This window comes from Diadema antillarum, unplaced genomic scaffold (assembly GCF_040938485.1).
Source record: "Diadema antillarum isolate AM-2024a unplaced genomic scaffold, OU_Dant_1.0 seq00001427_RagTag, whole genome shotgun sequence".
Lineage (NCBI taxonomy): Eukaryota > Metazoa > Echinodermata > Echinoidea > Diadematoida > Diadematidae > Diadema > Diadema antillarum.
In genome coordinates, this window is record NW_027272179.1 from 275,205 (window position 1) to 292,726 (window position 17,522).

Genomic DNA, 17,522 nt, shown 5'->3' on the forward strand with positions numbered 1-17,522 from the left:
AACTACTCGGTGTCCATATCCAAAAAGATCTCAAGTGGCATACCCACATTTTGGAAATGTTGAAAAACGCCAATCGCAAACTCTACATGCTACGGCTACTCAAAAAGTTTGCGCTCCCACTGTGTGACCTATTAACTATATACACGTGTTATGTCAGGCCAGTGATAGTACGCTACTCCCGTTTGGAACGCCGGCATCACAAAGGATCAAGCTACCAAGCTAGAGTCCGTGCAGAAGCGAGCCCTCCGAATCCTACTTGGTTCGCAGTATACGTCCTATGACGAGGCTCTCCTCCTCGTAAACCTATACCTACCCTAGCTCACCGCCGTACTACATTGTCCCGCAAATTTGCCTTGAAACTTTCTGCTCCTACCTCAGGTCTTCGCCATCTACTCCCAACTCGAAATCCCGGCATACGGACAACGAGACACACCCAGCCTATCCCCCAACTTAGATTCCGAACAAATAGACTCCGAGATTCCGCAATACCATATTTTGTTACTCTCATCAACCAGCCGTAATTATGTCTTTAACCAATCGTTAACCGACTCTGAAATAATTGTATCAAAGATTTTGCAGTATATTGCTTTATTTTCTGTCACCCCATAGCATGTGTATTTAAATGCACTGATCATTATTATGCATGTGTTACACCGCTGTTCGCATGCTCAGGGCACAAGCAAACTATTATGTCGTACTTGTGGGTGTACGTGTGTGTCTGTGTTGTATACTGCTTGGGTATAATTATGCGTATATACCTGTATGTTCGGAAAAGTATAATATGCGTATGTATATGCCTTGTGTACAGCACATTATGTCCTGTATGTGTGGGTGTGAATGTGTTTGAGCGTGTATAATGGGTATGTGTGCCTGTGTGCATGAACTACTATTTGCCTGTTTGTACGTATGTATGTACCAGATCGAACACATTTATACTTGCATTATTATAGATGAGTGGGTGCGAGTACAAGTTCATATAAATTGAAATACTCACGGTAGGTGTGGCTCTGTTTGGTTGTATTATTATTACCGCAACACGAATTGAATGGATTTAATCACGGAATTTACTATGTCCATTTATGTGTTTGTAATTTTTTTTTTTCTCCTTAGGAGTGATTGCAAGTGATTTCAAGCTTCTGATGCAATGTAACATGTGCAATTTGAAGTTAACATATTGAAGATGAATCTGATATATTTTTTGAAGATACTGTGAAGTTTTTACAGCTTTGTTTATAGACTCAACACACTGTTGTTGTTGTTTTTTTGCCGCTCTCATGTACTTCTGTATTATATATTCACATCCGAAATCATTTACCCTTTATTTGTGTGCGTTTGTGTGTGTATGTGTGAATGTGTGTGTCTGTGTGTGTTTGCGTTTGTGTACGTGTGTATATGTGTGTTGGCGTGGGTGCGTGTGCGTGTGTGTGTTGTGAGGGTATGTGTGTGCATCTTAGTGTTTCACTTGTCACATGATTGGTTTATGCCATATTTCAAAGCACGCGGAATAACTGGAGCGCTAATATTTATCACTTGGTTCAGGTTATATTTTAGTACACCATGTAATAGCAACAAATGTAACCGATACTCATAAGTGAGGCAATAATTTTTATACTTTTGATATGGTCAGTGATAAATAAGTAATTGATATTTTTATTCATGTTGATTGTTGCCGTTTAAGGAGGTATTCTTACAGCGTGAAGCAAACTTATTATTTTCTCACAGTTTTATCTGTGAATATAATATGTACGAGTGTATATGTGTGTGGGCGTGAATGCGTGTGTGTGTGTGTGTGTGTTGTGAGGGTATGTGTGTGCATCCTAGTGTTTCACTTGTCACTTGATTGGTTTATGCAACAATTCAAAGCACACGGTATACAGAATAACAGGAGTGTTGATATTATCATTTGGTTCAGGTTATATTTTAGTACACCATGTAATAGCAACCCATGTACCCGATACTCATAAGTGATGCAATAATTTTTATATTTTTGATATGGTCAATGATAAATAAGTGATTGATATTTTTATTCATGTTGATTGTTGCCGTTTAAGTATTTATTCTTACAGCGTGAAGTAAACTTATTATTTCCTCACAGATTTATCTATGAATATAATATGTACAAGTGTATATGATCATTATATATTGTTTCCATGCAATAATGACTTTTTATATTTCATTGTGTATACAGTTGTACTACTCCGCAATTCAGCCATTTGGCTGCCATGGCAGTATTATGAATAAACCTGATTGAATTGAATTGAATTGAAAAAAGCATGGCACGCCATTAGCGATGGCAAAGGGCCACTAGAGATTGGCCACGAAATTTTCAAAAGGTTATTTTTGGTAGTCCGATCGGGCAACTAAGATTCAAAATGGATTTGTATGTGTCTGTGTTATTTCGGTCAATACATGTATCTTTCTTTTTCAGGCCACCAAAATTTCACATTAAAAGAATTTAGTGGCCCGAATAGGCCACAAGAGAAAAAAAAAGTTTATAAGCGTCGAGCCCTGCCTCAAGTATGTAAGATATACCGTCTTGACCTAAAGATCAGTCTGTATTTTATCATTGGGGATAATATCATGTTCCGCGGAGACTACGTCTGGCTTCACGGAATCGGAGGAGAACCCTAAAAGTAAAATAAGAAAAAAAGATTACGAAACTCCTTGGGACAGACGATTTTTTTCTCTCTAGTAGTATACATGATCACATCACAGGAAGTGTCACTAAGTTCTACTTGGCCAAAGTCATCTTAAGTTTTCTCAGGCGCGAGTCGACGCTATCCCAGCCAAAGTAGCATGTTTCCAGATGAACCTGCGAGGGCGCTGTGTCCCTGTAGGCCTCTCGCCCGTGAAGGATGCGGCGGTTGTCGAAGATTAGAACGTCGCCTGGTCCGGAGCGGGGGCGGGAAGGAGAGAGAGAGGAGTACAGAAACAGAGAAGGAGCGAGGGAGGGAGAAACAAGGGTTACAGCTCGTTATTCCGAAGGTTCGTTTTTTCCGAATTTCATTTTCGGATTAACAAATCTTCGGAGTAACGAACCTTCGGAATAACGCCACAAATGTTCGGATTAACGAACCCTTTTTCATTTTCGGATTAACGAACCTCTAGGTATAGGGAATTTGTGTGTTTCGGATTAACGAACCTTCGGAATAACGAACCTTCGGAATAACGAACAGCACCCGAAAGGGTTGGGGGGGGGGGGGGCGGAGAGAGAAGGTCAACGACTTGTCCTGCTCCAGCTAGCTCATGATTATTCAAGTTCAGTGTCCTGTTACTAGTAATTGGCCATACAGTCCAATATCAACTGAATGGGAAGCGTGAGATCAAAATACACAAAATGGGTGGCAATTATTGCTGTGTTCAGTGAACATGTTCTAGACTTATTACACCAGTGTGTCCGTTATCTGACGCTTCCCAGTTCTGGGAGAGAAGGATATGAGGAAGAAGAAACGAACCATTAGATATCAGCAAATCTCGTTCATGCTTTAGTTTACGTCGTCCCAGATATTCCTTTGGGAACTGCCTGACAAAGATACAACATTTACGACTGTTGCCGATACAAATTGCAGAAACAACATTGACAAGGAAAGATAAACCGCGTTTCCCCTAACGAAAGTCATTGCCGCTTCTGCGAGCTGAGATTGACGACAGACGGCTCGCTGCAGGGGATCCGACGACTTCGTCACGTCACATGGTTTTAAGTGAAAAACACACAAACCATTATTCGTTATGATCAGTTCTATCCAATGGACGCAGCCATAAACTTTGCACGGTCACCTTGTCACGGTAACACTTTATAACTGCAGTTTTCATATTTCAAGATAATGTGTGTAGTCCTTTCATTATAGTATAACGTGAGGAGCCTAGATTTTCTGTCCGCCTTATCAATTTTCTTGTCTGAAGCATTATTAATAACAGCACACATTTGACGAACATAACTTTTTGTGCCCTTTTCTTTCATGAAATTTGAAAGCTCCTTCTCCTTTCAAATTACGGTATACAAAATCTTCTTTTCAGGTGTCTATCTTATATTAGTAATGACATCCGGGCTCCATTCCCTGTTTTTTTGTTTGTTTGTTTGTTTGTTGTTGGTTTTTTTTTTTGCGGAACAAAAGATAGAGACGTGGATACGGAAATAAACAAAATTACGCAATTTTCCTGCTCGCGCTGAAGGCAATAGTCTTACGCGTTCCATGTACTTTTACGTCAGTGTTTCAGTTACAGATCAGCGGTTTAATGCTCTATGCATTACAAAACTCTATGGTCCTATAATTAGGTTACCTGGTCGAAGTGTGTGTCTGCAGGCCCGTTTCTCTTCGTACATCAGATTGTGGAAGGACTTCATAGCCCGATAGGTGGCGTCTACTTCCCCCACCGGTAGCCGCATGACGGACGTCTTCCAAAAGTCACAGCAGATGATTTTTGCCAACGACCTGTCCTGGTTCAATCTGATAACAAAAGCCTCACGTTTCACCATCCGTAATTGCTTTGCTCTTAAGGGGAGACTCTACCTAACGTTTTGATGGATTTAAAACGAACACGGTACGGACAAGAAAAAGAACACTGGAATATTCATAGAAATCGGACTAAAGACTATCACTTTTATTCAGTTTTTGTATACTCGTATGTATATTCATTATTTTCGTCGGTGTCGGGTAGAATGACATTTTGCGTGAATGACATGAGGTATTATTTTACTGTAGCACACCTCTCTCATTTGTTTGAACTCCAGAGAATAAAATGTTTTAAAGTTGATCATCAAGTGAAGTGAACAAAAAAAAAGTACTTGTTGTGACGTCACTACATCTGTACGATAATAAGTTTGTTGCTGAGAATACATATAATCTCATGCGTTCCCTTCTGCAAAACGGAAACTACTTAAGATTTGCGGTTACCATCATAAGTATGTTACCTGTCTACATGGTCGGTGCCGGGAAAATGACACAGGTTATTATGACAGACATTAAGATGCCACAGAGGTAAAAAGATGTCTACAAATGTAACAATGTCACAGGTGATTGATGTTAGCAGTAAGATGTTATAGGAAACGTAATTCAAGTATTACATTAATTTATTTTATATAATGTATAACGTTGAACCCCTATGCATTTTCAACAAAACGAGGTATAAGGCAAGGTTACGGACGCGCACTCACGTGATCGGGGCGTGGCGCGAGTAGTGGTAGTGTCGGTCGTTCACCACCCATCCCTTGACCCGCGATTCCCAGCACGGCACGGTGAGGCGATCGAAGGCGTCGGGGTCGAGTTGCTTGAGGTCGAGAGCTGCCTTGAATCCGTCGACGAAGAAGTATTCTCCGCCGTCGCCCTTGATTTGATCGATGCAATGGAGCAGAAAGATCTGGCAAGCAGATTATAGGAACAAATTTTACATCTCGTGTTTATATTCGTCTCTTGGGGCTATCGACAAACAAAGACACTTTATCAATGCTTTGGATCATAGTTGTAAGCGGGGCTCGTCATATAATAGGCGGTGCCCCGCGGGGGCATTAAAAAAAAATAATGTCGAGCCACCAAATTTTCCACATGGAAAGAGTTATCTTTCAGTGGCTGGCCCGATCGGGCAACTAAGATTCAAAATTAATTGTTATACATCCCTGTATTTCCATTGATTTCAGACCTCAAAATATCCAAATGAGAGAGAGAGAGAGAGAGAGAGAGAGAGAGAGAGAGCGAGAGGGAGAGAGAGAGAGAGAGAGAAAAAGAAGAGTTTGTGTCAAGCCCAGTTCATGTAAGTATAATATTTGTTCCTGCTAGTATAAGAGTGTGACGATGGAAAAGTGCCTGCATCAGGGTGTCTGTGGGCTTGCATTTATAGTCAGCGTCTTGTTTACTCGTACTAACTCATTCATTTATCATTTATTTTTAAAGGTAATCATCTACTTAATACCTCTCTATTTTCATCTCTCTTTCTCTGTCTATATCATTCTTTTGTTTTTATGTGTGTGTATGTGCGTGTGTGTCTTTCCGTTCACTGATTCATTAATTTATCTTTATTGGCCCACTACTTAATTAATTCAATATTTCTTTTTCATTCAACTGTTTTTGTGTCTTGTATATGCTTCTATACTGCCTGTCCATCTGTCTTTTTTTCTATTCAACTTGTCAAAGACTTGTTTGTTGTATTCGCTAGTTTCTTACGCCTGGAGGGTCTTGACAAAAGCTGTAGTCGGTGTGTAGGGGCCGATATTCCAGGCCGTACGACGGATGGCCGAAGGCCCATTCCTCTTTCCCATAGATATTCGACGTAGTTCTATTAAAAATATGAAGAGAAGGCAAGTTTCAGAAGGAGATGACGATCTTCAGAAAAAAAAAACCAAACCCACACATATCACACCCAAAACTCAAACGAATAGGATTTCGAGCCAATCCGGATGGCTATAAACATGACACGTAATTCTATTGTGTAAACTGAAATTCACATGTAAGTCGAATGATTTTCGAGGTTTTGAGACGACATCGACTGTATATCACTTGTATCATAATATGGGTGAACTATTTCATCCGATAACTACAGCATAATTCAAATTATACCTGCATCTGGAACAGGTATACACACTTTAGATAGGCAGTTTAGTTAAGTTAAATGAATCCGTGGCCATCATTATAGAAAAGACACATAGTGACGGGGCGTTGGTGGTGGAAGAGGAGCTCAAAGAAAGAAGTGGAGGTCGGAGGAAAGGAATAAACAAGACGGCCGGATTGAAGAGGGGAGAAAGATGAAGCGGAGTTTAGAGGAAGAGGGGATGGAGTAGGAAGCTGAAAAGGAGAAGGCAGAGGAGGAGGAGGATGATGAGCAAGAGGAAGAGAAAAAGGAAGAGGGGAAGGAGGAGGAGGAGGAGGAGGAGGCAGGGAATGAGGAGGATGAAGATTGGGAGGAAAAAGAAGAGGAGAAGGATGGGGAAGACAATGAAGGGGAGGAGGAAGAGGAGGAGGAGGAGGAAGGGGGAGGAGGAGGACGGGGATGAAGAGGATGAAGATGAGGATGAGTAAGAAGAGGAGAAGGACGACGAGGACAAAGGAAGGGGGAGGAGGAAGAAGAGGAGGAGGATGAAGGGGAGGAGGAACTGGAGGAGGAGGAGAAGGAGGAGGAGGAGGAGGAAGGGGAGGAAGAAGAGGAGGAGGAAGAGGAGGAGGTGGAAGAAGAGGAGGAGGTGGAAGAAGAGGAGGAGGTGGAAGAAGAGGAGAAGGACGACGAGGACAAGGAAGAGGAGGAGGAAGAGGAGGAGACAGAGGATCAAGGACAATTAAATAAGAGGAGGAGGGAGAGGAGGATGAAGAGGAGGAGTGAATGAAGAGATGGGGAATGGAGACAAAGGAGGATTACGAGGAGAAGGGTTAAGGGAGGGAGAAGGAGTGGTAGAAAGGGATGGGGAGGCCTCACCCATACGATGTAACAGTGAGGTATCCAATCCTCTCGCTGAGTTTACTGACGTATCCCTTCTCGGGCGGCGTCCCACTGATGACTGCCACGCCCACTGTTTTCAGCTGGACCAACATGTCATATAGATTCGTGTCGGACTCGACAATATCTGATGACATCAAAATTTGGGAAGCAGAAATGGCTAATTTCACAAATCTATTACTGAGTATATTGTTAACCTCTCTTTTACAATCTGTAGCTCCAAACATAACCTCCACTCGTGCTTTCTTGTTCCAAGAAATAATAATTAGAATGATAATGCTGTCACATGCTGGCATCTTGTGTGTGTCTGTCGTTCTCCTCCTTATTTCCGTGTTTGCTCTTATTTTGTAATTCTTCCTTTTCCGATAAGGTGGACCGGATTTAATTCAAATAACCACCATGAATATTTCGTTAGTACATCCTTGCCAAAATTTAGTTTTCTCGCGCCCTTGTGTGTAAAATGGGCCTTCTAAAGTTCAACTTTGAAGTGGGAACAGATGTGGTTTTGTGGACGAAGTCCGTAAATATTGGTCGTGGACAGACGCTTCGGTGTACGACCTACTTTTTATATAATCTACTGTGTTTATATCTATCTAATAGCTTTAGGCCTGTACTCACCAGAGTAGTTAAATGTGCGCATGCGCATACTTTCTGCCTCCCATAATTCCGGTTCGATGGATCGGACAGGTTCTCCTTCGGATCGATCGAAACGATTGCAGAACAGCCATTTGCTGGAGTACTGACTGCGGTGATCGTCGCTCCACCTGATCGATAGTGATCGGCCATCATCGCCGATGACCACATCCTTGATATCGATATCTATGTCAAAATCCTGCAACAGTCAAGAATGGCTCATTAATAGTTTGACTTTTATACACCTACAATCGCGTTAAAAGACGCAAAAAGAATGAAGTAATAAAAAAAATATTGCATAATATTTTCTTGCAGTTTATACGGGGATTATAGTGTATAAACTATAGGAGTACACCTAAAACCTCGCTTTTCAACCTGTGGACTGTACAGCTTGTGCAGATGTTGCTCAAAAGATGAAACTAACAAATTCACATTCGATGTCAATATTGGGCCTCGGAAATAACCAATTGTCGAAGCCAAAGTGGGACTCGGTTGAATAAAGGTTGAAAAGAGCGGCATTGAGAGTACGGATTGTTACATACGTCTACGCAGGACACAGACATGCATATAGGCCAATTACAAAGCACAGATATAATTCATCTATGTAATACATGCACCGTACACACAAAGGTCATTATGTATAATGCATATGCATACTAAAATGATTATAGGCCTATGATATATATTCATCTACAGTCCCATTGTTCATTTACATGCATGAATAGATTAATGCGTCAAAAGATGAAGCATCGATTTGCATTCCCAAAGTATACTGTTGTTTCTGATATTTCATGATTAGTGCTCCATCCGTATAATCATCTTTTTCTCATTATTATGGTATTCCCCGCGTTCATTTTACCAGTCGTTATCATCACTGAAGAGTAAACACTTCTGTGCATATACGTTTATAGAAAGCCACGTTTTCATTGGTTTTATCATCGGGGATTTCATCATGCACTTTTGGTGTAGATCAAAAATGATGAGAGAGAGAGAGAGAGAGAGGAGAGAGAGAGAGAGAGAGAGAGAGGAGAGAGAGCGGGAGAGATGATGTATAAATAGGCAACATTCATGCCACTGTGTCTACAATATCCCCTTTCATAGCGAGTCGTTCCATTCCACATGGCACCGACATTCTTTGCGCTTTGTCAATATGTACAGTGTATAGATACTCTTACAGTTACAATGACAACCCATCATCTATTTTCTTCTTATCGTTCCTTTTTTTGGGGGGGGGGGGGGGGGTGGGGGGATGGTGCCCGGTCGTTAGTGTACTAATGGCCGATACCATACGTTCACTTGTCACACGCTTAGCTATACATCGCCTGATTTTAGTACAAAATCTATAATGCATTGTAATTCTGTTGGCGGTTCAGTTAGCTTGGAGCTGGTGCTGGCCAGCTGGGAATCTTCTACACACAGCTGTCGCGGAATTCAAACCATTTTCACCATTTTTATAAAAACAAGTAATGCACATTACTTGGTCGGCGCTAAGCGGCGTTCCCACTATTGTGCGACATGTTACGAACACCACGATTAGCCATTCGTAACTGATCGTGGAAGTTTTGTTCAACTCATCTGAAATTTCACGTTTGGATACGAGGTGATGCGAGTCGATACGCGTAAGAGGCACGCTTGGATGCGATACAGTCACCATTGACCTATTTCAGGCAATACGATCTGTCATGATTTGATTTTCCGTTCAAAATACGATCAGATAGAATTGTCCCGATTGAGTCCATGATTGGTACCGATCTAAGACGATCATTACGATCGGGATCCCCGATCTGGTACGTGCAGCTACGTTCTGACACGTTCCAACACAACTACCGCGAACCAATGCGGTCTGCGATGTTGAGGTAAGATGCGATATCTTTCACGATCTTGATCGAATGTGCATGACCACCATTTGAGCTACGATTTGACCCTGATAGGGAATATCATAGCCCAGGCTGACAATGGACTTCATTGTTTCCTCACCTTTTGCAGAGTTATTACAATCCACAACCATTGATGATAGCAAGGGTTGACAGGTTGAGGATGATGACAACATGACATTTGCAGTATTGCAAACTACTAAATACGTCATTATTACGTGTTATTATATATTATTAACAGCAGAGAGGAAGAAGGCAAGCAGCACCCATACCTGATACAACCTCAGATAGCTCCTCTCAACCTAGAGAAATTGATAGATTATCCAATCCTTGACATGCTCACCCTCCCCCCTAAAACAAAATACCCCAAATAGATCAGATCACAAATTGTTTGTTTGTTTGTTTGTTTGTTTGTTTGTTTATTTTAATTTTTAGTCATGGGGTTAAAAGCCGTCAATCAGCCAAGAGGCTGTTTTTCAGAGAAGCCGTGAACAAAGTATTTGACATAAACAGAACAAATCAAAGATACACAACGAAACAAAATCAAATCAAACATAGAGGTGATGCGAATATCAAAAAAAGGGGAAAAAACACAACGAAACAAAGACTAAACATACTCTAAAATCAATATCAATATAACAAAGTACAAAGTAAAATTAATTGTGTTAATCGTAGAAAATTTTTGAACGGTCCAAAAGTTTTCTACGATTAACGTGATTGCTTTGATTGACCTCAAGATCTTATAATGATCTGATATACGAACTGATAAGATCGCCACGATTGCTCCACGATTAAGACCACAATTTCAATCGTGGCGCCAGTCGTGATAGTGAACGCCGCATGAGTTAACTTATCAATCCTTCATACAATATGTAACTTTTGAACAATCCAAAACACACCCGGCTTCGCCTTCTGCGTTTCCGACTGTTCCAAACTTGCTAAAGTTACTGTCGGGTGGATATTCTTATCTATCGCTCTCTGTAATGTGCATTATTGATTTTAATATACTACGTCTGGGCGAAAAATATCGTTCCGTCGTATAGTAGGCCTATCTTTTATTTTTTATTTCTTTTTTACAAGTAAATGTTTTCCATCGGGAGAATATCCAAATATTTTTTGCCCAGTTATAAGGATGGAACAATTTGGTTTATCATCACACGATAATTCTAACGTTATCGCTGACCGACACTTAACTGGCCCTTATCATACTCAGTACAACCCCGGTTGGACGAATACAAAAGAACCCCCCCCCCCCCCAAAGAAAAAAATAAAATAAAAAATGATAATAATAAAGAAAAATAATATATATATATCATCCCAAAACAAACAGAACAAAACCAAACAAATTAGAAGTAGGGGACTACTTGACCTGATGAGATTCGTTTCTTCCCTTCTTTCTTATACTTTTTTTTTTTTGGTCCAACCTCAACAATGCACATACTTGACCTGCACTCTTCCGTGCCTCCTTTTATCTGATAACAAGAGACTAATAGCGGTTATTACGTCATAAATGAGAAGACTTTGCACGTTAAAACGCTACTGGTCCGTTACACCTTATCTACACAGCAGCGCATTTTAAACACGCGTGTATGGCGCGCCATTTGCCCAATAATTCCGAAAAACTTAGTTTATCGCCGAAAAACTTAGTTTATCAGTCGATAAACTAAGTTTTTCGAGAGAAACTCTGTTTATCGAGCGATAAACTAAGTTTTTCGATAAACTCCATTTATCAAGCGAAAAACGTAGTTTATCAACTGAAAAACTAAGCGAAAAACTAAGTTTATCGTGATAAACTTAGTTTTTCGCTCGATAAACAGAGTTTCTCTCGAAAAACTTTGTTTATCGACTGATAAACTAAGTTTTTCGGCGATAAACTCAGTTTATCACGATAAACTATGTTTTTCAGTCGATAAACTTAGTTTATCAACCAATAGACATAGTTTTTCGGAGATAAACTCCGTTTATCGCGATAAACTAAGTTTATCGATAATCAGAGTTATTCAAGAAGAAAAAGATATTTTGGAAACTGATTTTATTATAGGAAGGAAAACAATTGATATTAGCAATTTAAGATCAAAGCAAATGTATTTGCAATTTCTTAAGGAAAAAAAAGTGCAGTATCGTTTTTTGATAGAATTAATCAAAATTATGGGTTTTCTGTTAAGGAGATATAAAATATATTTTTAAGGCCAAGACAATGTACATTAGATAGCCGATTTAGAGAGTTTCAGTTTAAACTGGTGCATGGTATTGTTTATACAAATCACCATCTTTTCAGGTTTCGTTTTCCTGCAAGTAACCTATGCTCTTTTTGTGAAAAAGAAGAAGAAACATACAAAAATTTATTTTACACTTGTGAGCATGTGAAATTAATCTGGGAATTATGTGAAGAAATGATAGAGGATGTTGATTTAAAAAATTGTACTTGGGAAGAAATTCTGTTTGGGTGGAAGGAGGATAATAGGCGAAAACATCAGTTGTTAAATCATATTTTAATTTTGGTTAAATGTTTGATTTTCAAAGATAGAGAATATGGAAAGCCGCCTACATAATAAAATTATATAAAAAATAGTATTTTAGAGGATAGATTTGAGGAAAAGAAATAAGCATCAATGAGGGGAACTTTAACCATTCATTTCAGTAAATGGGAAAATTTGAAAATAAGTATGGAAGGACCCGGAGCCAGATGTCCACGGGGAAGGGGGGAAGGGAGGGGAAGGGTAATTGGGAGAGGGAGGGGGAGGGGGAGGGGGAGGGGGTGATTAAAGGGAATATCGATTCCATTTGGTTGTATATCGATTTTATTTGGGGGTATATAATAGAAATTGTATATACAGTGTATGATGAAAATATGCATAAAAAGGGAGTTTATAGATTAAAACATATATTAGAAAATAATGGTGAATTGAAATGTGATAGATATTTTAGAGATTTAGGTTTAGGAGTTAAAGATATTTTTTTTTGTTAAGATGTATTTATGAAAATATACCGATGGGTTGGAGGAGAAATATGAAAGAAAAAGAAAAAGATATTTTGGAAACTGATTTTATTATAGGAGGGAAAACAATTGATATTAGCAATTTAAGATCAAAACAAATGTATTTGCAATTTCTTAAGGAAAAAGAAAGTGCAGTATCGATTTTTGATTGAATTAATCAAAATTATGGGTTTTCTGTTAAGAAGATATAAAATATATTTTTAAGGCCAAGACAATGTACATTAAATAGCCGATTAAGAGAGTTTCAGTTTAAACTGGTGCATGGTATTGTTTATACAAATCACCATCTTTTCAGGTTTCGTTTTACTGCAAGTAACTTATGCTCTTTTTGTGAAAAAGAAGAAGAAACATACAAACATTTATTTTACACTTGTGAGCATGTGAAATTAATCTGGGAATTATGTGAAGAAATGATAGAGGATGTTGATTTAAAAAATTGTACTTGGGAAGAAATTATGTTTGGGTGGAAGGAGGATAATAGGCGAAAACATCAGTTGTTAAATCATATTTTAATTTTGGTTAAATGTTTGATTTTTAAAAATAGAGAATATGGAAAGCCGCCTACATAATAAGATAACAAATAATATTTTAGAGGATAGATTTGAGGAAAAGAAATTAACATCAATGAGGGGAACTTTAACCATTCATTTTAGTAAATGGGAAAATTTGAAAATAAGTATGGAAGGACCCGGAGCCAGATGTCCACGGGGAAGGGGGGAAGGGAGGGGAAGGGTAGTTGGGAGAGGGAGGGGGGAGGGGAGGGGAGGGGATGATTAAAGGGAATATCGATTCCATTTGGTTGTATATCGATTTTATTTGGGTGCATATTGATGTGTTAAATATTCTTTTTTTTCCTTATGAAGCACTGTTATGATGAAAGTACAGCTCCATTTGATATAAATAGTCTTTTTTTTATGAATGCACTGTCATGCTAAAAGGACAGCTCCATTTGATTTTAATGAAAGTAAGTAAGCAGTGTATGTTGTCGTTTTGTTTTTGTTTTTTTTTCGGTGCATTGTTTATTATTCTTTACGAATGCACGGTTTCTGCTGGAAGTACAGCTTGGCTTGATTTCATTATAATTGTGTTTTGTTGAATCGTGGATTCTGTAATACATGTGATTCGATTTATTATGAAATTGTATTGAATATGGAATCAATAAAAGATTATGGAAAAAAATCAAGATTTGTCAGTAGTGGGCGCCTTGAGCTTTGAATAGTGTTGCCAGAGTAGAGCCGTACGGCTCTGAGCGTTGCCACTGCTCGTGGTTGTGTATAGGACCAGTTCATAGAGGATATACCGCATCCCATTGAGGCTTGACAAAGTGCACTTTGTGTTGGTTTGCGTTAACGTTTCACGTGGGATGCCGTCGTGACTACTGGGTACTGTAGTCGCAAGTCTGCGGCTAGTGCGTGGCACTGCGTGCCAAACTCCACGTCCTAATCCTGCAGCTATTTTCGACCGTACTAGCGCCCCCTTTCGCCACAGCTGAAATAACTATGATTATCGATAAACTTAGTTTTTCGCTTGATAAACAGAGTTTATCGTTAAACTTAGTTTTTCGATAATTTTAGTTTAACGAGCGAAAAACTTAGTTTATCGATAAACTCTGTTTATCAAGTGAAAAACTTACTTTATCAAGCGATAAACTAGGTTTATCGAGAAACTCTGTTTATCGAGCGAAAAACTCAGTTTATCGATAAACTCTGTTTATCGAATGAAAAACTAGGTTTATCGTGATAAACTTAGTTTTTCAGTCGATAAGCAGAGTTTCTCTCGAAAAACTGAGTTTATCGACTGATAAACAAAGTTTTTCGGCGATAAACTGAGTTTATCGGAATTATTGGGCAAATGGCGCGCCATATGCGTGTACAGAAACGGAGATACATTATTTCCTACCGTATACGTTTCTGTTGGACTCCTTGTGTAAGCTAAGTGTATATTCTTTATATCCAAGCGAATCATGCGAATATCCATGTGAGGAAGATGTTCCTCATCTGTCTGTTTCTCTCTCTCTCTCTTCTTGTTCTCCTTTTTCTTTCATGAGACCACCATTGTATCAGTACTTCTCAGATACATCATAAATTCCCCGTGCTGAAACATTGGCAGTATGCCTATAGTGTCACGCAGGAAACTTATAACCCTCATAAAAAAGAAGGAAAATAGTATTTATACTATTCACATACGTTCAACAACAATGGCATCAAAAGAATAAGCTTTCAACGCTGTTGACATCATCAGTTTAAAACAGAGGCGGTGTGTCACTCAGGTCCCATAGAAAGAGCACCGTATAGAACTGATAAAGAGTAAAGATCGTACTCATTTTTATTTGGCTATGAAAACAGAAGAAATGGAAAGGACGAGTGTGAAACAAAGTTAGACTCTGGTCAAGATAAAACAACCATTAGGAAAGGCCCTGTCAGCTCTCCATGGAGTGTGTATCATCAACTTTAAAGGTCTCTTTGTAGCCAGTTGATCCTGTGATTATGCAACACACACACAGAAAATAACAAACAAGCAAACATACAAACAAGATTGGGCAAAAAGGAGAGAGAAAACACAGATATGGAATTAAACAATAAAAGCTTCGTATATCTCCAATGTTCACTAAAATAAAGACACAGGACAGTTTTGATATAAAACTCATATCACGACAGGACTGACCATTAATTCACCTTAAACTCAGACAGCCTTGTTTGGAATCCCGCGTGAAAGCACTTCGGACACCTGCAGTGGTCACGCAGCCACACATAAGGGTAGTCCTGACTGGCGCCGCCGAGGCCTTCGTCCCAGAACACAGTCAGGCTCCGTGCGATTGTTGTCGACCTGGCGACCACTCGCGTAATCGATGTCGACGTTTTCCCTGCGTTGTCATAGTCGTCGCGAGGCCAGGAGGCATGGAGCACGGACTCGTCCTCGAACGCTTGCGGCACAATACTCGACGAATCCACCATTTTCTGCTGACTCAGCAGTCAGTGCGATCGAAGGCCTAGTTTATAATATGCAGCGCAGTAACCAGTTCTAAAGACTATTTTGTACGGAGGTCACAGAAAGGCAAATAAAGTGAGCGTGTCTGCGGTCTTCAATTAAATCTGCAGAGCTGATTTTATGGACACTCCACGTGATAACCAAGGGTTATTGATGCGTGACAATAACACCCAATTCAAAGCATCGGGAAGACAGAATCCTATACAGCTGTCCGCATGCTATCCATTGGGAACCCGCATACAGGAGGTTTTCGGGGGTTCCCGGTGGCGGTAGTCTCACACAACGTTTGGCTGGGATATAGGCCCGAAACCCGAACCCGATGAGAAATTTGGATTGAGTGAAAGCAGCAACATTAGTAGAACACATCAGTGAAAGTTTGAGGAAAATCGGACAATCGATGCAAAAGTTAAGGGGGGGGGGGGGCGCAAGGGCGGTCTGGCAACACCTTTCTCGACCACTATGATATTTTGTCGGTTTAAAAAAAATATTTTTATCATGTACACCCATATAGTACTTTCTTCTGGAAAAGTTCATGTGAATAGAACCCGTCGGTTTATTCGGGGGTGGGGGTCCCAGGGAGACGAACTCGCCCTCATGGATCAGGCTAAGTGGGGTAAATTGAGCAGTTAGCAGGTTGTTGGCCTATATGATATGCTTGTAAAACCTTCAGCCATTCTGAACGCGTGAAGAAAGAAGTACTGTCTGGAGGTGTTGTAGAGGCCTTTGCTTTAATACTAATTTGCGCTTTCATGTTTTATAGTGGCCGGGCACGACCCCGTTGGGGCATTTCATAACGCTCGTGTCAGATATTTTATAAGCTACTGAAATCCTTCCATCTGATTAGCTGGGAACAAATTTGTCGGACAAAGCGCTTCATGAAACGCCCCCAGATCATTCTGTGTTTGTTGTCCAATTTATAAAACATGATGCCCTATAGATGGTTCACGGTTTGTGACTCGAGGAAAATAGAACGGTCTCAAAGGAATTATGATGGGAAAAGTAAAGGTAATTGTTCAATCCATTTGCCGCGGGTCCTCTACGATGATCTTGTTCCTGACAGGAACAAGAGACTTTTTAAATCTTGTAATCAATTTAATGCAGCTTCAAATTACACGGGTGATACATGACTGTATCCTATTATGGGGTCATTCCACGAGCTAGACATGGATCCACGAGCCATAGGCACTGCCCACGAGCTATAGACATCCACGAGCCATAGACACGACCCACGAGCTCCACATCCACGAGCCATAGACACGGCCCACGAGCTATAGACATCCACGAGCCATAGGGTTCACCCACGAGCCATACAGCCCACAAGTCATACAGCCTATGAGCTAGACACCAAGGAAAGCAGATCCATGAGCTAGTGGCTGAATAAGACAGGGTCAAGAGCTATAGACACAATAGGCTGTTGAGCTTGACACTATAACAAGATTCATGAGCTCGACGCTAGGTAAAAAAAAAAAGAAAAAGAGAAGGTCCATAAACTCGGCACTATGCCCGCGCCGTTGGCTTGATATATGTATAATGTCGAGCTCGTGCGCGAACTCGTGGGCATCATTTGCCTAGTGTCTACAGCTCGTGGACTGTATAGCTCGTGGACT

At 40.1% G+C, this 17,522-nt stretch overlaps 1 protein-coding gene across 1 annotated transcript; it reads right to left on the minus strand.

Moving 5' to 3' along the window:
• Positions 1-2,731: 2,731 nt before the first annotated feature.
• Positions 2,732-15,881, minus strand: LOC139709362 (gamma-butyrobetaine dioxygenase-like). The gene is made up of 7 exons (XM_071621319.1): positions 15,603-15,881; positions 8,041-8,254; positions 7,402-7,549; positions 6,159-6,270; positions 5,156-5,358; positions 4,282-4,448; positions 2,732-2,886 (listed from the first exon to the last, which is right to left on the minus strand). Exons 1-7 carry the CDS (start codon positions 15,879-15,881, stop codon positions 2,732-2,734), a joined length of 1,278 nt encoding a protein of 425 aa, XP_071477420.1.
• Positions 15,882-17,522: the final 1,641 nt, after the last annotated feature.